The 24,766-nt window shown below is 44.1% G+C and overlaps 1 protein-coding gene across 3 annotated transcripts in view; it reads right to left on the bottom strand.

The window, feature by feature from the left end:
• Positions 1–24,766, bottom strand: part of LOC137094904 (RAC-beta serine/threonine-protein kinase) — a 34,861-nt gene that overhangs the window by 376 nt on the left and 9,719 nt on the right. For 2 of the 3 annotated variants that reach the window (XM_067460860.1, XM_067460859.1), the window contains exons 2-13: positions 18,606–18,717; positions 14,811–14,939; positions 13,669–13,780; positions 11,706–11,859; positions 11,342–11,473; positions 9,288–9,353; positions 9,051–9,119; positions 7,434–7,556; positions 5,569–5,697; positions 5,017–5,231; positions 3,601–3,688; positions 1,877–1,979 (exon numbers count right to left, since the gene is read on the bottom strand). In XM_067460860.1, the coding sequence (XP_067316961.1) occupies positions 1,877–1,979; positions 3,601–3,688; positions 5,017–5,231; positions 5,569–5,697; positions 7,434–7,556; positions 9,051–9,119; positions 9,288–9,353; positions 11,342–11,473; positions 11,706–11,859; positions 13,669–13,780; positions 14,811–14,939; positions 18,606–18,651 (1,366 nt within the window). In that variant the 5' untranslated portion in view covers positions 18,652–18,717. Of the gene's footprint in view, positions 1–1,876; positions 1,980–3,600; positions 3,689–5,016; positions 5,232–5,568; positions 5,698–7,433; positions 7,557–9,050; positions 9,120–9,287; positions 9,354–11,341; positions 11,474–11,705; positions 11,860–13,668; positions 13,781–14,810; positions 14,940–18,605; positions 18,718–19,291; positions 19,411–24,766 lie in introns of those variants that run through there. The other variant, XM_067460861.1, reaches the window with a different exon arrangement.

Raw genomic sequence — 24,766 nt, 5'->3', positions numbered from 1 at the left:
CTGAAAAGGAAGGAGAGCACAGACTTAGCAACTGTCATTCCAGAAGATGTGAGCCCCCAGTGGCGCAATGGGTTAAACCCCTGTGCTGGCAGGACTGAAGACCCACAGGTCGCAGGTTCGAATCTGGGGAGAGGCGGATGAGCTCCCTCTATCAGCTTCAGCTCCTCATGCGGGGACATGAGAGAAGCCTCCCACAAGGATGATAAAAACATCAAATCATCCGGGCGTCCCCTGGGCAACGTCCTTGCAGACGGCCAATTCTCTCACACCAGAAGTGACTTGCAGTTTCTCAAGTCGCTCCTGACACGACAAAAAAAAAAATCCAGAAGATTAGAAGGCAGCTTCCCAAAAGAGCCTCACTCATACCAAGAGCAACACAGCATGCTCCAACCCTGTCCTTAGGTGTGGAATTGCCCAAGCAGCACAAGCTGACTGTGTCTCAGAGTTATGTGGTTGCAAGGAGCTACAGTGAGAGTGAAGAGGGGAAGTCAGGAAGACAGTTCTACCTTGTCTCCTGTACCTTCAGTTGGGGGGCCCTCCCTTCAGCACCAACTGCTGCTCTAGGGTCAGAGTGAAGAGGGGAAGCCAGAAAGACAGTTCTACCTTGTATCCTGTACCATCAATTGGGGGGCCACTCTCCTCAGCAACAATATAGTACTATATAATACTCACACTGTGTTATGCTAAGAATATAATGAATTGATAATAGTAATACAATATAATAATAATACAATATACTAATGTTAATTATATATTGTATATTACAAGTAATATTACTAAAAATATTACAGTATAGTGTTATCTATATAAATAAAAATGTAATCTTCGTTCGTGGGATTAACGTAACTCAAAAACCGCTGGACGAATTGACACCGAATTTGGACAGAATATGCCTAACAACCCAATGAGTGACCATCACTCAAAAAATTGATTTTGTCATTTGGGAGTTGTAGTTGCTCGGATTTATAGTTCAGCTACAATCAAAGGGCATTCTGAACTCCACTAACAATGGAATTGAACCAAACTTGGCACACAGGACTTCCAAGACTGACAGAAAGCAGTAGAAGGGTTTGGTGGGCATTGACCTTGAGTTTGAGAGTTGTAGTTCACCAACATCCAGAAAGCACTTTGGATTCAAACAATGATGGATCTGGACCAAACTTGGCACGAATATTCCATATGCCCAAATATGAACACAGATGGGAGTTTGGGGGAAATACCCTGACATTTGGGAGTTGTAGTTACTGGGATTTATAGTTCACCTACAATCAAAGAGCATTTTGAACCCCACCAACAACAATTGGGCAAATTTTCCACACAGAACCTCCATGACCAACAGAAAATACTTAAGACCATCCAGTCCAACTCCCTTCACCGGGGCAAGAAAACGTAATCAAAGCCCTCCTGACAAAGAGCCATCCAGCCATAGATATAGATAGATATGATTCACACACAGAGATATAGTATCATAGATTTGAAAGGAATTCCTAAAGAATAATAATAATATGTTGCATGTTCCAGAGTAGGCCAACCAGACAATCTCCACATCAACACTGACAAAGAAACAGCAAGAAATACTGTTTACCCACAAGCATAAAAACATTACATATATTAGAAACCAGTTACTTTATTTTCTAATTACTTTATTTTCCAGATCACCAGACTGGGGCACAGCAATGCGTGGCAGGGGATGACTAGTAGTACAATATAGTAATATATAACGCTAATATTGTGCTATGCTAATTATATAATATATTATATGTACATACGTAAATATAACTTGTAAGGTGCTCTGAATCCCCTTCGGGATGTGAGAAGGTGGGGCATAAATGTAGTAAATAAATAAATAAATAAATAAATATAGCACTCTACTCACATCGGTCAGGTGGGGTGATGGTTATTGACTGAGCGGTGAACTCGTCATCGAAATATCGAGTGTCGATTTCAGACGTCACCTGGGGCTTGAAGGGGGGGATGAGCTGGAAAGAAATAGGCCAATTTACTCCACGACCCTGCTTCGTCACACACCGTTCCCACCACGTTGGACCATTCTTTCTCATAAACCAAATGGCAATGTGCAGTCGCACCCAAGCTGCTTTAAATGTCTCTTTAGCATTAACGTGTCCTGACTTTCTGTCAGCTTGGGAGATGCTAGATTGCCCTCCTGTTTGAGAAAGGAATCCCACAGAATCAATTGTCCATGTTATTACTTTTACAAAATACTAATGATTTATTAACTGGTCTTTGGTCTATCTCCACCCAGGCGCTAACTTGATTTCCCCACAACGAAGTCCATACTTAAAATTTGAAGGGTAACTGATTGTTCCTGAAGCTGCCAGTCATGCATGATTTCTGAGGGGAATTTATTTATTTCATATCAAAACCATTGCATAAATTAGTATATTCTCTGAGGAGAATAATAGGTGACACTTTTCCTTGCTCGCTGTCTCTGGTATAGAACCTTTGGAGCGTACAAAGCCCAAGGTGTTAATTAATTATTGATTACCTAATTATTGGTTGAGAAAATTGACTTGAAATGGCTTGTCCAAGCTTGGATCTCACTGGGACCAATTGCAGATAGTTCTTGTTTCCAAGATTCCCTGGTGGTCTGATCTAAAAAGGCTCCCTTTCCTCAGGCAAAGGGACGGACAAAATGGCTGACACAAACCAGGAAGTGTTTTCTTAAATTCTAACCTCATAAAACTAAGATAAAAGCGACTACTCTAAAACTGAGGGTGAGGCAGTTATTATTATTATTATTACCATATTTATATACCGCCTCTCTCAGCCCGAAGGTGACTCGAGGCAGTTTACAATCGGCAATCAATGCCATCAACAACACAAAATATAGTGAAAAACATTAACGTATAATATAGACCATATAAAAGCAACAGAAACAATAAAAACCATAAAACACAAGTCCTCAGAGTCTCATTACTAAACTCATTTTCCTGTCGCATCATCCAATTGTTCTGTAGATCTAGATTAGTCTGTTACACTGCATTTGCAAATACTTGCTCTAAGAACCAGGTTCTAACTTTTTCTCGAAATGTTAGGAGGGAGGGGGCCAATCTGATATCCTTAGGGAGGGCGTTCCATAGCTGAGGGGCCACCGCTGAGAAGGCCCTGTCTCTCGTTCTCGAAAATTGCATCTGCGTAGGAGGCGAGACCGAGAGCAGGGCCTCCCCTGGTGATCTTAAGCTAGCTCCTAGCTGGTCCATAGGAAGAGATACATTCTGACATTCTAAGCTGGGCTGGAACTGTTTAGGGCTTTAAAGGCTAAAGCCAGCACTTTGAATTGTGCCCAGTAGCAAACTGGCAGCCAGTGGTGTTGGCGCAACAGAGGAGTTGTGTGCTCCCTGAGCACCGCTCCTTTTAGTAACCTGGTTGCCACCCGTTGGACCATTTGAAGCTTCCGAAGTCTTCAGAGGCAGCCCCACGAAGAGTGCATTGCAGTAGTCTATACGGGATGTAACCAGTTAGACAAAAAGAACTGGAACTTGTACAGTTCTAGCGCAGGCAACATCCAGAACCAGGGAAAAGGAAAATAAGCTACTCTTGAGGGACAGCTACACAACAAAACCACTGTTCTCCTTTTACCTTCTTTTGAACAACATCTTGCCAGTTGATGGCAGCAAAGAAACGGTGCTCCATTACTTCCTTGGCATCATTGGGGCCGCCCCCAAGCCTGGAAAAAAAAGATTATTTTTCTCTATTTGTTATGATTATTACATTTATTATTTTACTCTATTATTACATTTATTATTTTACTATATTTATTTTACTGACACAAAAACACAGTATGTCACAGCAAATGAAATCTCTATGCTGGATTTCGTATCACAAAATCACAAGTCGAATACTTCCCAAGCGTCTAGGACTGTGTGATGTATTTTCGAATGATGCACGCAGATCCAAGTAAGGTGGCCTTTTGCAGTCGACAGATCGTGATTTTATCAAAGTTTATCTATATACTATATTTATTATTTGAAAAACAACGAGATGAGTCCACAGCAGACACTCTGCTAGCTGTTGAATTGGATCACACATCCGACACTTCCCAAGTGTCTAGGACTGTGTGATGTATTGATGAATAAGACGTGCAGATCCCAGTAAGGTGGCCTTCTGCAACTGGCAGATGGTAATTTTGTTAGCGCCGATTGTGTTTAAGTGCAGGCCCAGGTATTTAGGCACTGCACCCAGTGTGCCGATCACCACTGGGACCACCTTGACTGGTTTGTGCCAGAGCCTTTGCAGCTCGATCTTTAAATCCTCATATCGTGTCAACTTTTCCAGTTGTTTCTCTGCAATCCTGCTGTCACCTGGGATTGCGACATCGACGATCCATACTTTGTTTACGATATTTATTGCTACTATATTTATTATATACTTATATATATATATATATATATATAATATTATATTTATTACATACTATATTTATTATTATTATTATTATTACATTTATTATTTTACTATTTATTATTACATTTATTATTTTACTATTTAGTATTATTATTATTACATTTATTATTTTACTCTATTATTATTGGAAGGATTCATAAGCACATTTACATTGAAGGAGGTTGGAATAATGGTTTAATCAGAGTTGGATAGTCATATGTCAATATTCAAAAGCATTTAACCTACTGATGCCTCAATTAATGTAATTTTATTGGTATCTATTTTTATTTTGAAATTTACCAGTAGCTGCTGCATTTCCCACCCTCGGCTTATACTCGAGTCAACATGTTTTCCTAGTTTTTTGTGGTAAAATTAGGTGCCTTGGCTTATATTCAGGTCAGCTTATACTCGCATATAGATGGTATGTCGTGTTTATGTTTATATACTTCAAAGTATTGTTATTTTTCTTTTTGTGTGTATCATTATTGTCAAAGATTTTAATTAAAAATATTGGGGACGGGGGAAGGAAAGACAATCTCCAATCTCTCCAAGTGTGCCTCCCCTCTAGATGTTGCCACCCCTTCCTCCCTCGCTTGCTTGGTCCTTGCTGACCTTTGCTTGGGGTCCTTCTTGAGCAGTCCTGCCAGCAGAGCCTTGGCCTCAGGGCTGAGCGTGCGTGGGAAGCGTATCTCCTCCATGAGAATGAGCTCAAAGAGGCGCTCGTGGTCTTGGTTATAGAAGGGCAAGCGTCCACACATCATCTCATACATGACGACGCCAAGGCCCCACCAGTCCACAGCTCTCCCGTAATCGTTGTCTTCCAGCACCTACAGTTGGAAGGAAGAACAGTGGAGATTGCAGCCATTGTCTCTGGGTTTTGGCTAGGAATGTGAAGGTTGTGCAGCTCCCTTGTCACACTCCCTTGATACTCCTGTGCCCCAAGAGATCTAACTCTTGACACCAAATGGAGCATGTCATGAGAACTTGGCCGTCAAGAAAGGAAGAGGCACAACTTCAATTGCAAAATCAGCTTCCCTCACTGGTATGATTTTTCCCAAGGATTCTGCCCCCCCCGCCCCCATTTCCACCATCCCTATCCCTGTCTATCTGGGATTGGAACCCTTTTTGGCAAGGCTACTCGACAAACAAGGGGATTTCTGTTACCTCAGGGGCCAGGTACTCCGGCGTCCCACAGAAAGTCTTCATCGTGGCGCCATCCGTGATGCCCTCTTTGCACAACCCAAAGTCTGTGATTTTTATATGTCCGTCTTTATCCAGCATGAGGTTCTCCAGCTGGAAGGTTAAAAAAGGGATATGGTGTGTCCCATTGCAGCAGAAACCTTTACAGGGCCACGAAAGAACCGAACCGTAAGGCTGGCATGTTTTACAGGTGCATTTCATAGTGAACTATAGACTGGTGCCCATGTAGGCTACATGACACACATTTTCATAGAGTCATGGAATCATAGAGTTGGAAGAGACCTTGTGGGCCATCCAGTCCAACCCCCTGCCAAGAAGCAAGAAATTTGCATTCAAAGCACCCCTTACAGATGGCCAATTCAGCCTCTATTTCAAAGCCTCCAAAGAAGAAGCCGCTACCACACTCTGGGACAGAGACCACATGGGCCATCTAGTCCAACCTCCTGCCAAGAAGCAAGAAAACTGCATTCAAAGCACCACTTACAGATGGCCACCCAGCCTCTATTTCAAAGCCTCCAAAGAAGACGCCTCTACCACACTATGGGGCGGACTTCATGGGCCATACAGTCCAACCCCCTGCCAAAAAGCAAGATAATTGTATTCCAAGCACTCCTTAGCAATGGCCATCCAGCCTCTGCTTAAAAGCCTCCAAAGAAGGAGCCTCCACCACACTCTGGGGCAGAGAGTTCCATCACTGAACAGCTCTCATAGTCAGGAAGTTCTTCCTTATGTTCAGGTGGAATCTTCTTTCCTGTAGTTTGAAACCATTGTTCCGTGTCCTAGTCTCCAGGGCAGCAGGAAACAACCCTCCTCCCTCTGACTTCCCCTCAAATCTTTATACATGACCCTCATCATGTCTTCTCTCAGCAGGCTAAACATGCCCAGCTCTTTAAGCCGCTCCTCATAGGGCTTGTTCTCTAGACTCTTGATTATTTGGGTCTCCATTCTATGGACTCCTTCCAGCTTAGAGTCAACATCTCCCTTAAATTGTGGTGCCCAGACTTGGACACAGTGTGATTCCAGGTGTGGTCTGGCCAAAGCAGAATAGAGGGGTAGTATTTCTTCCCTGGATCTAGACATTATACTCCTATTTATGCAGGCCAAAATTCCAATGGCTTTTTAGCTGCCACATGACATTGTTGGCTCATGTTTAACTTCTTGTCCACGAGGACTCCAAGATCTTTTTCACATGTACTGCTGTCAAGCCAAACATCGTCCCCCATCCTGTATCTTTGCATTTCATTTTTTTCTGGCCAGACTCTTTTCAGACTACTGCAATGTGCTCAAAAATGTTCTTAAAATATTGTTCTAGGGTCAGGCGGCTTACAATGGCCCTCTGATCAAACAAATGGCACTATTATCAAGAGGTCAGTGGCTCTTTACTTTTTCTCTTCTCCAGAGAACACAGAATCATAGAGTTGGAAGAGACCTTGTGGGCCAACCAGTCCAACGCCATTCTTCCAAGAAGCAGGAAAATCGCATTCAAAGCATCCCCTAACAGATGGCCATCCAGCCTCTGCTTAAAAGCCTCCAAAGGAGGAGCCTCCACCACACTCTGGGGCAGAGAGTTCCATCACTGAACAGCTCTCACAGTCAGGAAGTTCTTCCTTACGTTCAGGTGGAATTTCCTTTCTTGTAGTTTGAAGCCTTTGTTTTGCGTCCTAGTCTCCAGGGCAGCAGAAAACAAGCTTACTCCCTCCTCCCTATGACTTCCCATCACATATTTATACATGGCCCTCATTCTGTCTCCTCTCAGCCTTCTCTTTTTGCCCAGCTCTTTAAGCCACTCCTCAAAGAGAACTCTGAATAAAGACACTCTTGATCCTCACCTTGATGTCACGGTAAACAACATCCCGAGAGTGGAGGTATTCCAAGGCAGAAACAATCTCAGCCCCATAGAAACGTGCACGGTCCTCGGTGAAGACACGCTCTCTTGAAAGGTGGAAGAATAGCTGAAAGGGAAAGGCAGAGAGACCCAAAGGGACGCTGTGAACAGTGGGAACCATGTGATCAAGCATCCTACTGTATGGGACCAAAGTCTACTTGCCCCAACATCCCTTAGCATGGAAGTCTCTTGCTAGCTCAGAGTGCAGAGTTAATCAATGACAAAAGCCAGAACCCACCCAAGTTTTGGGTTGCTGCGTTTTCCGAGCTGTATGGCCATGTTCTAGAAGCATTCTCTCCTGATGTTTTGCCCACATCTATGGCAGGCATCCTCAGAGGTTGTGAGGTCTGTTGGAAACTAGGAAAATTAGGTTTATATATCTGTAGAATGTCCAGGGTGGGAGAAAGAACTCTTGTCTGGCTGAGGCAACTGTGAATGTTGCAACTGGCCACCTTGATTAGCCCTGCAGCTTCAAAGTCTGGCTGCTTCCTCCCAACCAAGGATTCCCCCAGGCAGGAAGCAGCCAAGCCCTGAAGCTGCAAGGCTATTCAATAATAATTAAGGTGGCCAATTGCAACATTCACACCTGCCTCAAACAGACAAGAGTTCTTGGTTGTTGTGTGCTTTCCAGGCTGTATGGCCATGTTCCAGAAGCATTCTTCTGACGTTTCACCTGCATCTATGGCAGGCATCCTCAGAGGTTGTGAGGTCTGTTGATGCAGGAAAAATGCCAGGAGAGAATACTTCTGGAACGTGACCATACAGCCCGAAAAACACACAGCAACTCAGTTATTCCGGCCATGAAAGCCTTCAATAACACATTAGACAAGAGTTCTTTCTCCCACCTTGGACATTCCACAGATAATAATAATAATAATAATAATAATAATACCTTATTTATACTCTGCCACTATCTCCCCAAGGGAATTCGGGGTGGATTACATGAGGCCATGCCCAACAATACAGTAAAACAATGTAACACAAGAACACAACAAAAAATAAGAAAATAAAATAACATAATATACAAAAACCAATATAAATAAACAGCACAACAATATAAAATCAGAGAATTAAAACACTGAAAATAATCACAGTGGGCAGGGCCAATTGCAAAGATTAAAAATTTAAAAACACTGGGTGATAGAGCAATGTAATGTATCAGGACAGGGGATATGGGGGATAAGGTAGAATTTAATTGCACAAAGCAGAAAATAAAGTGCTTCTGAGGGCATTTTATGCAGTGTTTGGTCAGGAATATATAAACTCCACTTGCCTAGTCTCCAAAAGACTTCACAACCTCTGAGGATACCTGCCTTAGATGTGGGTGAAATGTCAGGAGACAATTCTTCTGGAACATGACCATACAGCCCAGAAAACTCACAACAACCCAGTGAAAGCCTTCGACAACACATTTTTTAACCAAGCTTTATTTCCCTCGTGAAACAAAGATTTCGGCTTGGAGAGAAATACTTCTTCTGTTCCAACATCTGAGCTTAGTCAGGGAGATTTTAGACAATCCCCTTGCATGGCCTACAGTGGGGCCACAGGAGCAAGCACTCACCTCTCCACCATTGGCGTATTCCATGACAAAGCAGAGGCGGTCGTTGGTCTGGAACGCGTATTTCAGTGCCTAGAAATGTGAATAAACACTGTGAATGAGCAGCGGTGTCCCTCTCCTTACAGGATACCTCATAGTCCCAACACGTATCTCCCTTGTGAGCCAGACATTCTGGAAAGGAAAGGACTCCTCCTCTCTCTCGGCAAGAAAATGAACTGAAAGCTCTTTAGTGCTATTTACCGTAAGAAAGGGATGTCTTGTGTTCTGCAGGACTCGGCTCTCTGTAACAGTGTGGGCCACTTCGTCCTACAAAAAGCAAAAGAACACAGACAATGATTGGCACAACAACAACAAAAAGAAACCAGCAACCTGTACTGATCACGTGATCTGAGGCTGCAGGAATACATTAAACTAACCAAATAGATTAAAAAAATGAAACAGAAAGTGATAAACAATACAGCTCTTTCTGAAAGGCCCTTTTCTCCCTAAGCAATCAGCCATTAATGGCCTGACATAAGGAAAATGTATCGACCTACAAAAAACATAGGTTTTGGAGTGTTTTTTAAATGGTGGGTGGTGGGAGAGGAGGATGGTCAACAAAGGAACCAAAGATTTATGAACATTTCAGCGTAACCTTCTGTCTGTATGCACAGCTCTTTGAATTCTGTTTTATTTAGAGTAGTGGTTCTCGACCTTTCTAATGCTGCGACCCCTTCATACAGTTCCTCATGTTGGGTGACCCAACCATAAAATTATTTTCGTGGCGACTTCATAACTCTAATTTTCTACTGTTATGAATCGTAATGTAAGTATTTGATACGCAGAATGTATTTTCATTCACTGGACCAAATTTGGCACAAATACCTGATACGCACAAATCTGAACAGTGGTGGGGTTGGGGGGGGGGGGAGATAGATTTTGTCATTTGGGAGTTGTAGTTGCTGGGATTTATAGTTCACCTACAATCAAAGAACATTCTGACTTCACCAACAATGGAATTAAACCAATCTTGGCACACAGAACCCCCATGACCAACAGGAAATACTGGAAGGGTTTGGTGGGCATTGACTTTGAGTTTTGGAGTTGTAATTCACCTACATCCAGAGAGCACTGTGGACTCAAACAATGATAGATTTGGACCAAACTTGGCATAAATACTCAATATACCCAAATGTGAACACTGGTGGAGTTTGGGAAAATATACCTTGACATTTGGGAGTTGTAGTTGCTGGTATTTATAGTTCACTTACAATGAAAGAACATTCTGAACCCCACCAACAATAGAACTGGACCAAACTTCCCACACAGAACCCCCATGCCTTGAAGGGACTAATTGGCACAAGCCTCCCTTCAGCCTCCCACTCTCTCCCTCGCCCGCACATGCACACTACCCTGCCATGCACCGAGCACACCTGCTCTCCCCTCCCCACTTAAAGTCTCAGAAACAGCTCTCCCATTGGCCGAGAGGCCAGCCAATCACAGTGGAGGAGGGCCTTTGATGGGAGGATTCGCTGTCTTTCCAAAAAGGAAGAGAAGGACAGGTGGAGAGATCTTCAGCCTTCTCTGCCAAAGGGGTTCCTAAGACCATCAGAAATACAGGTTTTTTAATGGTCTTTGGGGACCCCTCTAAAAACCCCACACAACCCCTAGGCTGAGACACACTGCTATAGAGGAATGAAAGATTCATGAATATTCCAGCATAACCTCCTGTCTGTGTGAACAGCTCTTTGAATTCTGCTTTATTTACAGGTCTACTTCAACTGGGTGAAAAATGGAGGAGCCAACGACCACATCAAAGAAAAAATACAAAGACTACCAGTGGCTGGATCTGCAAGATTAGTAGAAATATACTGTGGTTGAAGAGGGAGGGAGGGAGAGAGAGAGAGGGAGGGAAGGTGGAGATAATGTAATATACACCAGTGTAAATTAGCATAATGTCTTTAATATTTGTTGAATTACTCAGGATTTATATGTGTAACACTTGGAATTTGGCTTATTGATTTGTGTTTATAACATAATAAAATATCTTTTAAAAATATTTACAGGAACCCAAAAGAAGAGCAAATTCTGGAGGCTTTCTTTATTAACAGCTTCTAATTCAAGGAAACTGGAGTAATTCTGGTCTCTATGTTGGTCTCCCACTTCTCTCAACAGCCTTAACTCAACAGGACTCTTACCACATACTTACAGGCAATGCTAAACGCTACCAACTTGTCCAACTCAAGACTGTGCTTCTCTTTGGGCTCTGAGACTGTTTGACAGACACTTCACCAATGCAACTCAGAGACCCATACCTTGGCAATGATGACTTCTTTGCGCAGGATCTTCATGGCATAGTAGCGCCCAGTGGCTTTCTCCCGCACGAGGATGACCTTTCCAAAGGTGCCCTTCCCAAGGAGCTTCAGGTAGTCAAAGTCATTCATGGTCTTTTAATCAAAAGACAGCAGAGAAATAATATCAAATTCACTCTAATCAGCAGACCCAGAACATTCAAAACGAGAGTCCGCATCCATTGCTAAGGGAGCACTACCAAGATGAACAAAGGCTGGTTTCTGTCCTGTGTGAGCTTCAGGTTCCTTTCTGGCTGATCCCGATTAAGCCAAAACTAAAGAGGATTCTCTGTTCCCCCCTCCCACCCTCCAATCTGGTCCTCCTTACCGCCTTGGCCCGGGTCTTTGTCACCGCCACCTCCATCTCCTCGGCCCCTGTGCTGTCACTAGGAGAGCCACATTTGTAGTCCATCCTGTCTTCTTCAGGTTCCTGGTTCTTTAAACTGTTGGCAACCATCTGAATGGCCTGGATCCACTCCTCCCTGGGAAAAGCAAGGACCCATTATGATCACGAGGCAACATTAGGGGAGGAAAGAATTAACATTTCCTTAAGCAAAACTATTATGACATCTGATATTCCTTACGACAGCAGACTACAATGTTTACTGGGTTGGCTGTTAGAGAAGGTGACTGAGAAAAATCTACAAGTTTGTCAGTGGGTGGTAGCCCCCACAACCAGTCCCGCCATTTCATGTCCCAGAGCTAAAGACTGTTGGAAAAAGCAACATTCTAAGCCTTCACTATTTGTTTATCTATATAAATAAAAATGTAATGCTCGTTTGTGGGTTAACATAACTCAAAAACCACTAAACGAATTGACACAGAAATTTGGACACAAGACACCTATCATGCCATCGAGTAACCATCACTCATAACCTCCCCCCCCCCCCCAAAAAAAGAGCGGAAAGGACTTAAAACCCCAAAAAGCTAAATGACAATACAGAAAATGGGAAGGAAGTAAAGAGGGAGGGAAGGAGAGCAAGAAAGAAATAAAGAAAGAAAGAAAGAGGGAGAGAAAGAGAGAGGGAAAGTGAAGGAAAGAGAGAAGGAAGGGAGGGAGGGAGGAAGGAGAGAAAGTGGGAGGGAAAGAAAAAAGGAGGAGGAAGGAAAGAGGTAGAAAAGGAAGGAGGGAGAGAAGGAAAAAAAAGGGAAGGAAAGAAAGAAAGAGGGAGCAAATGAAAGGAGGGAAAGAAAGAGAGAGGGAAGGTTGGCCACAGCAACGCGTGGTGAGTATAGCTAGTTAATGTACATATCTGCTAACCTGTATTCTATGTATATATTGATTTGCTTGTTTGACTGTACCTCTTTGGTGTGGGAGGGACCACAGACATGTGACTGTACTATGTTCAGACTCAAGACTCTATTTTGTTATTAGTATGTTTTTGGATTTCAATGTTAGCAGTTTGCTTTAGGCCTCAGTGGAGGTGGTTGCAGTATGTTTTTGGACTTCAATGGAAGCAGATGTCTTTTGGACTTATGCAGGAACGGTTTACTATATGTGTGCTTTAAAAAGCAATGAGTACAGTTATACAGTTCGGATTTTCATAGTATGTATACTTAAAAGACTTTGGACTATTGACTATTGATTAAGAATGATGCCCTGTGTTCTCAACACAGAGAAACTACATCCTATCTATAAATATGCCTGTATGCTGAATTAATACACGATGTTTGTGAGTAAACAAGATATGTTCCTTTATAAAGAAGATTTTGTTTTTTTGCCTATGAGTGCATATTTTAAACTAAGAGGTTTCAAGGTAGAGTATTTGTTTTGGGCAACTGCAATTTCAACTTCAACTTCAAAGAAACATTTTAAAAGTCTGCAAGTATATGTTTTTTGTGCAGTGGCATGACTTTGCCCCTGGCAGTTCAAAGACACGGTTTATCAATTTAACAACTGAGTTACCTGTGCACCATTACATGAATGCTTGTGAACATCACTTTTTCAAATAGTTTTCTTCTAACAAGGTCGTGCCTTTCTTTGGCTAGTGGTTTTCAAAAGGTGGTCCCCAGTTGTTCATGGAGATTCACATTTGCCAAAATTATATGACATCATTTTTCTTTTCAAAAGGGTTATGCATGCCATTTTTCTGCAAAAGATGTCTAATTCCAAGATGGTAGGGACACACATAGCACTGTCATCTTCATGGGCAGGTAAATTACTTGCATGACAGAGAAGTCAAAGAAGCCTAAGGAGCTGAGAGAGCAAAATGAAGCAAGCCCTTTTCTTCCATTTCCAGACCTCTGGGTTTGTGTTCTCATACCAAATCAACTGTGCTCATGTCACTCACCTTTCATCTGGGGAGTCCACATGGAAGGTCCTCTCAATAACTGTCGTCCACTGCAAACAGCGAATGATGAAGGTGTTGGGACGGGGCCGCTCTACTTTCATTAACTGGCATTCTGAGAAACAGGTCAAGGAAACAGAGTTTGTGCTGGGGCTCTTCTCAACAGGACATATTCCCCTGTCACTCACTAAACCCTCTTTCTCTTGCCAAGCCCAGAATTATAACTCAGGTTTAACATATAGAGTGTTCCCTCACTTATCACGGGGCTTCCATTCCAGGACCACCCGCGATAAGTGAAAATCTGCAAAGTAGGGGCGCCATATTAATTTTAATATTTATACATTATTTTATATATTATTTTCTAACCCGCACTTCCTTGCCCACCTCCTGGCCCATCCCAAGGGCACCTGCCTGCCTCCCTGGCCTTCGCAGAACCTCTGGAGCCACAAGGGCAGCAGCAGGCCAAGGAGGCAGGCCTTCCCTGCCGTGCCTCAGGCCGCCACACTTCTGGGGTCTGTGGAGGCCAAGGAGGCGGGCCTTCCCCACTGTGCCTCAGGCCGCCACACTTCTGGGGTCCCTGGCCTCCCCTGGTCGTAAATATTTAATATTTTAATTAATATTTTCAAAAACCCGCGAAACAATGAGTCCGCTAAAAGTGAACCATGAAGTAGCAAGGGAACACTGCTCCCTCTTACAGTTGAGCTTAGAGACTCTCCTTGCTGCCTCACTCCTACATAATGGGATTCCTCACACATACCTCTGTGTTAAAAAACCACCACCCAAGTTAGGCAGAAAATAACCCACTTGACTAGCCCTTGTACAGAAAGGAACAAAATGCACTAGCAAGAAAAAGGAACAGGGACAAGGACAGCCCATGGGTCAATCCAAGTTCAAGGTAATTCATTATTTCAGCATTTATATGCAAGAGAAAGGAACTCGAAGCCCTGTGTAATCTTGTCTCTCTCACACTGGGACTTCTTTCCATTCCCAGGCATATACCTACCAGTTAAGAACATGAAAACAATTCATTCCAAGCACAAGATTAGAGAGGAAGAGAGTTTATTCACTGGGAGCTCCAAGGAATTGATTCTACTATCTGCTCACATTCACCCAAGGACTCTCTCATGCCCACGTGCATGACATACCTGCCACAGAGAAGTCATTTAAGGGGGGAAGGCTCTGATCTGTTGTTTCAGGCTTCTCCTTATACCCAATGAAAGACCCATCACTCTTCAGCAGGAAATACCTGGGTCTCCAGGTTTTGATGTATTCACCTGGAAAAAGCAGATGGGTGAAATATGGTGCTTTTCAGAGCAGGGAATTCAGAGCAACACTCAACTTTCTCTGGAGTAGCTGCTACATTCTGTGACACTTGCCCCTGTGTCTTGAGGGTTGGATTATATTTCATCTTCTAGTAACAGTTCAGCATTTCTTTTCTGCTGCAGTTGACAAGTCTCTCTTGTTCTGCTGACTAATATAGTCATTCAAATTCTGCCATCTCCTTCTCAGGTAATGCAGAATCAGGTCTCTTTTCTTCCTGCGTACCTACTGGGTGGTTCTGCATGGGCTGGTATAGAGGAAGAGCAGGAGTTTGCAGTGGTTCAATCTTGAGATCCAGGGAAATCATGCTACCCCTCTATTCCGCCTTGGTAAGACCACACCAGGAATCACACTGTGTCCAATTCTGGGCATCGCAATTTAAGGGAGATGTTGACAAGCTGGAATGTGTCCAGAGGTGGGCGACTAAAATGATTAAGTGTCTGTAAAACAAGCCCTATGAAGAGCGGCTTAAAGAGCTGGGCATGTTTAGCCTAAAGAAGAGAAGGCTGAGAGCAGACATGATAGCCATGCAGAAAGATGTGGGGGAAAGTCATAGAGAGGAGGGAGCAGGCTTGTTTTCTGTTGACCTGCAGATTGGACGCTGAACAATGGACTCGAACTACAGGAAAGGAAATTCCACCTGAACATGAGGAAAACCTCTGAGGATGCTTGCCATATATGCAGGCGAAACATCAAGAGAGAATGCCTCTAGAACATGGCCATATAGCCCGAAAAAACCAACAACAACCCAGTGATTCCGGTCATGAAAGTCTTTGGCAATACATAAGGAAAACCTTCCTAACTGTTCAGCAGTGGAACTCTCTGCTCTGAAGTGTGGTGGAGGCTCCTTTTTTGGAGGCTTTTAAGCAGAGGCTAGATGGCCATCTGTCGGGAGTGCTTTGAATGCGATTTTCCTGCTTCTTGGCAGAAAGGGGTTGGACTGGATGGTCCATAAGGTCTCTTCCAACTCTATGATTCTATGAGATCACATTTCTACACTCTCCAGGGCTGATAAAGGTTCAAATGGCTTTTTGAGGGGAGTGTATTATCATTCATGAATAACACACTACTGTGCTAGTCAGGATCGGGCCTTTTCTCTGCTGCACAAGTTGCTTGGTTGAGTCTATCCTGGCAACACACAACAGAGAATAAGTTAAGAAACCTGCTCAGCTGCAGGGACTGACAGTTGGGAGGACCCGGGAGGAACAGTTTAGCTCTCCACTTGTCTTTAAAGATCTGTTAAGTGTCAACAACTCTGTCACAGAGATATAACCCCCAGAGTTTTCGGTGGCCAGAAACACCACAGCAATTTCAAGTGAGTTGCCAGGAGAGCCTGGGTCAAGTGTTCAGGGATTGATGGGTTAGATTTCTTCTTCCAGAGTCACAATCCTCTTACAGTAAAGCCTGGCACAATTCCATATGGTGCTTTCCCTATAGATCTTTGCCCTAGCCAAGCTCTCTAACAGCAAATGAACACCAAGCTTATTCCAGCTGACTCGTGATATGCCCTGAAGCATTTGGCTTTTATGTGTTTTTGAGCCCCATTTATAGAATTGTTTATAACAAAACCTTTTTAAGTGGCTCTCAAGCAAACAGTGTCTCTTGTGCAAATGGCTGGTTCACACTCAAAATCCTGGATTTTCCTCACACCTCCATTGAACATTGCACAACTGAGGGGATCTCTCTCAGCAGGGCTTGCCCAGCCCTCCCAGAAACTGCACCCGGCTCCAGGTACCAAAATAGCCTCCAGGCCAGGCTGGCCACCACCAGCTGCCCGCTATATTTGTCATCAGGAAAAGGAATTTGTTGGGAGCCACAGCACAAAATAGGGAAGGGGGCACAAGGGGAATCACTGCAAGGGACAGCTGAGACTGCCATGGGGCCATTGGGGGGGGGGGGCAGGCAGAAAGAGGGAATCCGAAAAAAAAAAACAAGAGGATATCTCAGAACTAAAGGACTTGAACAAAGACAAACAGCTCTTCTGACAGACCTACCTGTTGCTAACAGGTGCCATCTGTCATCCTTGGTTTCTGCAGCTGCCTAAATGCCCTCCCACATGACTCCTCCTGTGCTACTAAGTGCAAGAGAAGTGGTTTAGGCTCTCAGCCAAAACATGGAACAACACTAGGTAGGGGTACACGAAGAAGCCTCTCCATTTATGGTAAAAGGTTATGTCATTTTAAAAAGTGTTCATTTTTCAAACCACAGGATTTGTTGTTTGGATAAAGAAGCTTCCAATCAAGCTCCTTCTTCTCCTGAATTTCACAGGGAACCTCCATGCCTGTTTTGAACCAGTCTAATAAAAGGTCATGTATTTCCTTGCTGCCCCGAACTGCAGCTGGAGTTAGTTGGAGCATTACTGACCATCTAGCCTTGGGATCAAGTGGCAAGAGCCCCCAGGTAGGTAGCTACCTATCTCCTTGACAAGGCTCAGTCCCTGATCACATCAGTCAGCCCTGAGTAAACAGTTCTGCCCTCATCTTCATTGTCTGGCCATTCACCTTTGCACAAGCTCAGCCTCTCACTGAACATCAAGAAAACCAAAGTGCTCTTCCAGCAGTCACCAGCCAATCCCTCTGCAATGCCAGAAATACAGTTTAATGGTGTAACATTAGAAAAATGCTGACCATTTCTGCTATCTTGGCAACCACCTCTCCACAAAAGTCAACATTGACATTGAAATACAACATCACCTGAGCTCTGCAAGTGCAGCATTTTTCCAAATGAAGCTGAGAGTGTTTAAGAATCAGGACATCCGTAGGGATACCAGGGTGCTTGTTTATAAAGCCATTGTCCTCTCAACTATGTTATACGCCTGCAAAATATGGACTGTCTACAGACATCACACTCAACTCCTGGAACGATTCCACCAGTGTTGCTTCCGAAAATCCTGCAAATCTCTTGGGAAGACAGGCGGGGAAATGTCAGCGTGCTGGAAGAAGCAAAGACCACCAGCACTGAAGCAATGCTCCCATGCTATCACCTCCACTGGACTGGCCATGTTGTCCGAATGCCCAATCACCATCTCCCAAAGCAGTTACTATACTCTAAACTCAAGAACAGAAAATGGAATGGTTGACAGGAAAATAAAGATGGGCTTAAAGCCAACCTTAAAAACTGTGGCATAGACTCCGAGAACTGGAAAGCCCTAGCCCTTGAGCGCTCTAGCTGGAGGTCAGCTGTGACCATCAGTCCTGCGGAATTTGAAGATTCACAAATGGAGAGAGAAAGGAAGAAATGTGCAAAGAAGAAGGCACATCAAGGCTACCCTGATCGGGACCACATTCTACCTGGAAACTGACGTCCTCACTGTGGAAGAACATGCGGGTCAAGAATAGGTCTCTACAGTCACCTACGTATTCACTGCCAAGACACTACACTTGGAGGACCATCATCCTCGGGGGCTACGAGGGATCACCTAAGTAAGTAAGTAAGTAAAATTTGGCCTTCATTTTAGTCTCATAAAAATGAATAGTGAAAGGAAGTAGGTTAAAAGATCAGTTTCAAGTCAGGTTCTGCTTCACACTAAGCATGTAATAATAGTCATTCTCAAGAAAGAAAGAATTCAATAAGGCTCCACTTGGCCTCTTCGATACTGGGGTGGGAAAACCATTACTTACCTCTCTTGTGCAGCCAGCCCTCCTTGATGACTGACACTTCATTCATGTTGATGCAGCCGTGTTAAACTGATTTAGATTCTGACAGCTGAACAACTGTGGGCCAGCTGGTGACCTGTAGAGAGCAGAGAAAAGTGGGAATTAGAATGGAAGAGATTCCAAGAAGCTGGTGGTACCCTTGGAGCCACACTGTCTGCCTTGGAATGTGCTCCTCATGCTGCTTCTGTGTCTGGACTTTTCAATACCACAGTGCAAGCTTAATCTCCAAAGACAACAAACCCCCAAAGAAAAACAAGTCAGCCACTACCTCAGTTCCTCACAGAGCCTGAGTGCCCCCCCTCCCCCAGCCCAGTAGCTATGGGATGGCTAGAAAGGCTATGGGAAAGAAACTGCCTTAGGGCAATACAGGAGTCACAGAAGACTCAGCTCCCTAATATCAGGGGTTCTTGCAAATCTAATGGCTCTGTGTACCCAGGGGGCTCAGCAAGGTTGGCAGGGCATAGTTAATGAGTGGCTGCTCCCAACATAAGGCAGAAATGGGGTGAGGGAGATTGGACAATCAGACCTCCCCCCACCCTACTAATGCAAATATTCAAAACCAGTACAACCAAGTTGGATGCAGAAGATGAGATTTCTGGGTCGCAAGGCCAGGCTGGACAGACAGCATTTCCCCCAAATGCTCCACTCACCGTAATGTTTACATCTTTGTTTTCAATTTCCCTTTTGGCCTTATCTGCCCCTGCGCCTTGCCCTGTTATCAGAAGTGATAAGTGATAAGGGGCCTTTCCAAGGATCCGCACATGCTCAGATCAAAGCGCCTTCGCAGCAAAAACACATAGCTAGAGAAAGATTAATCCCAGGCACCTGATGGGATTAACTGGGGGTGGGAGGTGGGTGGAGAGACTCAAAGACAAGCCCAAAGACATTTCCAGCTATAGTGGTGTTTGTGACTGGGAAGCCTATCTACACAAGTTGGTCTTCCTGTCATAATGGGGTGCATGGCAGAATTATTTTAAGGCTCACATTGTGGACCTCAAATGCTTTGCTTTCTGGTGGAATGAGGAGCAGGATCCACTTTAGGTCCCTGCAAAGCTTGAAGGCTAAAGAGACTGAAGTGCATGGGTTACAGCCACTTAGACTTGCCGGCTACCCCACATTCTGACCTCTGTAAAAAGCCTGGAAGTGGGGGATGAAGGAGTCAAGGAAATGCCTGTCCTCTCCTCTTGTAGAATATAATAACTTTATTGTCACTGTACGTCATCCAACGGAATTAATGCCCTCCCCAATCGCATTATATAGAATTGCAAACAAAGTATCCATCCTTTCACAATCTAATTCCTATTCCACAACCCCTAATGCCACATCAGTGTGAAAACATAGACCACAATATAGTCACAGCTTTAGGATAAAAGGTATATCTCAGCCTATTGTGGGATTGTTCCAACATGAGAGTTAAAAGCCTCAAACGAAAAACCTGTGACACATCCCTCTCTGGTCAGAAGAACTTCCGAATGCAAACACAAAGAAGGTAACTTGGGGCCAATGACTGCCCTTGGCTATGTGGCTGTCACTGGACAGGACTATTACAGGGGAAACCAGCCGATCCCTAATCCATCTAAAACACAGACATGTGCTTTTCACCTTAAGAACAGACAAGCATCCTGAGCTCTGAGGATTACCTGGGAAGGAATCCCACTGGAGCATTGCAGCGCACCCAAATACCTGGGAGTCACTCTGGACCGTGCTCTGACCTACAAGAAGCACTGCCTGAACATCAAGCAAAAAGTGGGTGCTAGAAACAATATCATACGAAAGCTGACTGGCACAACCTGGGGATCACAACCAGACACAGTGAAGACATCTGCCCTTGCGCTATGCTACTCTGCTGCTGAGTATGCATGCCCAGTGTGGAACACATCTCACCATGCTAAAACAGTAGATGTGGCTCTTAATGAGACATGCCGCATTATCACGGGGTGTCTGCGCCCTACACCACTTGAGAAATTACACTGTTTAGCCGGTATTGCACCACCTGACATCCGCCAGGAAGTAGCAGCCAATAGTGAAAGGACCAAGGCAGTGACATCTCCAGCTCATCCCCAGCCAGCACGCCAATGACTCAAATCAAGAAATCGTTTTCTAAGATCTACAGAGACACTCGCTGGAACACCTCAGCAAGCGAGAGTCCAAAAGTGGCAGGCTCAAACCCAGAACCTCAATCAATGGCTGATACCAAATGAGAGACTCCCCCCTGGGCACACAGAAAACTGGGTGACTTGGAAGGCGCTGAACAGACTGCGCTCTGGCACCACGAGATGTAGAGCCAACCTCAAGAAATGGGGATACAAAGTGGAATCCACGACATGTGAGTGTGGAGAAGAGCAAACTACAGACCACCTGCTGCAATGCAATCTGAGCCCTGCCACACGCACAATGGAGGACCTTCTTATAGTAACACCAGAGGCACTCCAAGTGGCCAGCTACTGGTCAAAGGACATTTAATCAACTACCAAGCTTGCAAACTTTGTGTTTTGTCTGTTTCTTTGTTTGTTAAAGAATGCAACACAACTGTTTGGTCTGCTCCTGACACGATAAATAAATTGGACAAGATGACTCCTTTGGTTTTGTCTAAGGCGGTCTCTCTGCTGCAAGACCAACCCCAATGCCACTATGGAAACAGATGCAGCTCTGCCAAGCCAAGCTAGTGTCTGAAGACAGAGGGAAGTATGGTGGTCACCAGAAGGCCATGATCAGCAGCCAGTACCCCAGTCCCTCAGAGTGAGCAGATCTTTATTGCCAGAGAGACTGACAAAACCAAAAGGCTGTTCACCTCAAGTACATGCATAACAGCTAAAGTAAGACAAGAAGAGCCTAACAAAACTGTAACCCCTGAGCACAATATTAATGATTACTGTAATATTCCACCTTTTTTCAGTTTGAGATTCAAGAGTAAAAGCTGCTAAAGAATCACAGCACACAAAAGTTTAAAAAGGTAAATGAAATAGAACTCAACAACCAGATATAGGTATTGTCCCCCCCCCCCCCCCTTTCTGCAGATGCTGGAGGTTAACAACACGGGAAAGCCAACCTCCAATCAGGCCAGGAAGAGACTTGCACAATGATGCGGCAGCACTTGTTGTTGCCACAGCGGCCAAGGCCCACAACAGACAACCAGGGTGGTGTTATGACAGAGCTTCAGAGTCATTTACATAAGAGTGCAAATGGACCCGGCAGAATGCCTGAACCAGCAACATTCCCTCTGCTTGGGTCGGCCAGGAGAGATATGGGCCAAAGGGCAGCATTCTGCAGTACTACGCTGGACAAGAGGAGTCAGCCGCTCCCCTGGCCTCCTCCTCCCCTTGCATAAGCCTGGCTTCCCACAAAGCCCCCAACAGTGGAACTGGGGGGAAAGGGCTCTCATTTGCTGTGGAGAGAGAAAAAGAGGAGCCTGTCATACTTGCAAAGGGCCTTCTTCTCCTGGCTTCTAATCTCAGAGGCTCATTCGGATACCATCTGTCTCGCCATCAGATAACAGCCATTCAGAAGACAACGGTTTATGTCCTATCTTGCCTTTCTCTCAGAACACAGTAAACATGGTAACAGGAATAAATGGCAAACACAAATACATTTAAAATAGGAAAAAATGTCAATTAAAAGCCTATCAACAGAATTTTAAAAATGTGCATTTAAGTCCTCCCAGTGGTACAGTGGGTTAAACTGCTGAGCTGCTGAACTTGCTGACCAAAAGATCATCAGTTTGAATCCGGGGAGCGGGGTGAGCTCTCGCTGTTAGCCCCAGCTTCTGCCAACCTAGCAATTCGAAAACATGCAAATGTGAGTAGAACAATAGCAGGAAGGTAACAGCGCTCCATGCAATCATGTCGGCCACATGACCTTGGAGGCGTCTACGGGCAACAGACCCCCAGAGTCAGTCACGATTGTACTTAATGTCAGGGGAAAACCTTTATCTTTACCTAAGTGTAAACCTGTCTCTACCACTGCTCCAAGACTGCTACCTAACATTTACCATGTGTACGCAGTGGTTCTCAACCTGGGGTCCCCAGATGTTTTTGGCCTACAACTCCCAGAAATCCCAGCCAGTTTACCAGCTGTTAGGATTTCTGGGAGTTGAAGGCCAAAAACATCTGGGGGGCCCAGGTTGAGAACCACTGTAGGGACCATAAAATGTGCACCGTGTGTTCAGCTGGGTTTTAAAACAGAGTGGTTAATTTGATTAGTTTAGTTCTGTCAGTATACCATTGACAAGTTATTTGGGTCTTTAGTTGCTAAGGAAGATACATAACAAAATTAGAAAACTGATCAGTAAACTCGAAAGTCCTATGGACAAAGTAGACAGGAAAAGAGACACTCCTCCCCACTCCTAGAACAAAACAGCAGCAAATGAAGTTAACATATACAAGTCTAAATAACAAAAAGACTATGATAGCTCCCACATAAAAAGACATGTTTTGAGTAACTAATTACCACAAGATATGATAGTACTAGAAGTGAAACCATTAATAGCCAAAGTGTTCTGTGTTTCCACAAACAACTGATATTAAAAGGTATCCTGGTTTCAAGTGTTTCCTTCTCTGGAAAATGATGAATGAGATGTGTCTGATCCACCTCTTCTTAAAGCACCTCCCCTAGCTCAGCTTCCTAAGATTTTGCAGCTGAAGAAGCCAAGGAGTTCTGCATCCACTGCTGATGCTCCTGAATCAACCTTTTAAGGGGAGATTTCCCTGAAGACAACTGTGGAGGCATAAATCTAGCTTTCTCACAGGGCCGCTGAGGCCTGTCTCCCACCCTGGGCTCATTCATACACCTGTTCTGACTACACAGGCTGCCGGATGGTTTCTCCATCCCCAAAGGCACAAAGCCACAGCTGCCAACTTGAGAGAACGCAGCTAAATCCCGATTCCTCTTCCGGTGGCCCTGGTAGAAGACATAGGAGCAGCACGTTCATCCCACGTGGGAGTGGGGAGGGAGGCTTGTTGACTTGCAGAGCATGTGTGACTCAGACACTGCAAGCCCCAGAGTTGTTTACAGCACTCCAGGATGTGACCCTGTTGAATAAGAGGGGGGCAAGTAGCAAGAAAGGAAGAAAACACAGAAGGTCTTCACCGCTTAGAGTTAAGGCAAAGAGGAAGGGAGACAGTCCAAAGACAGGAGGTGGATGCTCCTTATCTCTGCTATGGACCCCAAATAAACACCCTACATACCAAACAGATGTCACCTGTCAACTGAAGGAAATACCGTCAAAGTACTGGCTTTAGCCTATAAAGTTGTAAATGGTTCTGGACCAATTTACCTATTTCAATGTATCTCCCTCCATGAGCCAGCAAAGATTTATTTATTTATTTATTTAAAACTTTTATATCCCGATCTTCTCTACCTTCATAGAGGGACTCAGGCCGGCTGACAGCAAAAATTCAATGCTAGCATTAAAATCTAAAATATCATACATCAACATTAAAATTAAGATCTTTTGGGGAGGCTCTGCTCTCAATCCTGCTTCCTTCGCAGGTGCGGTGGACAGGGACGAGAGACAACACCTTCTCAGTGGTGGTCCCTCAGCTTGGGAACGCCCTCCCTCCTGACCTTTAGAAAAAGGCTAAAAAATGAGTATTCGACCAAAGATTCAATAAGTAATCTATCAGTGCAGTAAGAAAAGATGAAATAGTGCAACGACAAATGGGAATAGTCATGGACTACGATATTGGATTGCATGATTTTAAATCATTAGTTTTAAGGTTTTATTATGTTTTAATGAGTGTTTTAATGCTTATGTTTTTATTATGTGTACTTTTGGCATCTAATTGTTACCTATATATGTAAGTTGTCTTAAGTCCCCCCTACAGGGTTAAGAAGAGTGGAGTAAACAATAATAAATAATAAATAAATAAATTCTAGGGTTCTTTAAAGCAAATAAACTTAAGGTGGCTTTGCTAGTTCTATCCTCTGAAGAGTAGCTTTCAGCAGCTGGTATTCATAGCAGTCTCCTGTCAGATAGTTACGAGAAGTTAAAAGGAAAACCAAAAATGAATCTGGCTATGTCTTTCTTCCAGATGAACCGTGACTCAATCTAAATCAGAAATTTAGGAGATAAAACATTTTTACCCCCCAAAGCAGCAACATCTCTACTTCAAACCTGCTCTTTCTCA

Source organism: Anolis sagrei, chromosome X (genome assembly GCF_037176765.1).
Source record: "Anolis sagrei isolate rAnoSag1 chromosome X, rAnoSag1.mat, whole genome shotgun sequence".
Taxonomy (NCBI): Eukaryota; Metazoa; Chordata; class Lepidosauria; order Squamata; family Dactyloidae; genus Anolis; species Anolis sagrei.
This window is presented reverse-complemented; position numbering and strand designations above follow the sequence as displayed.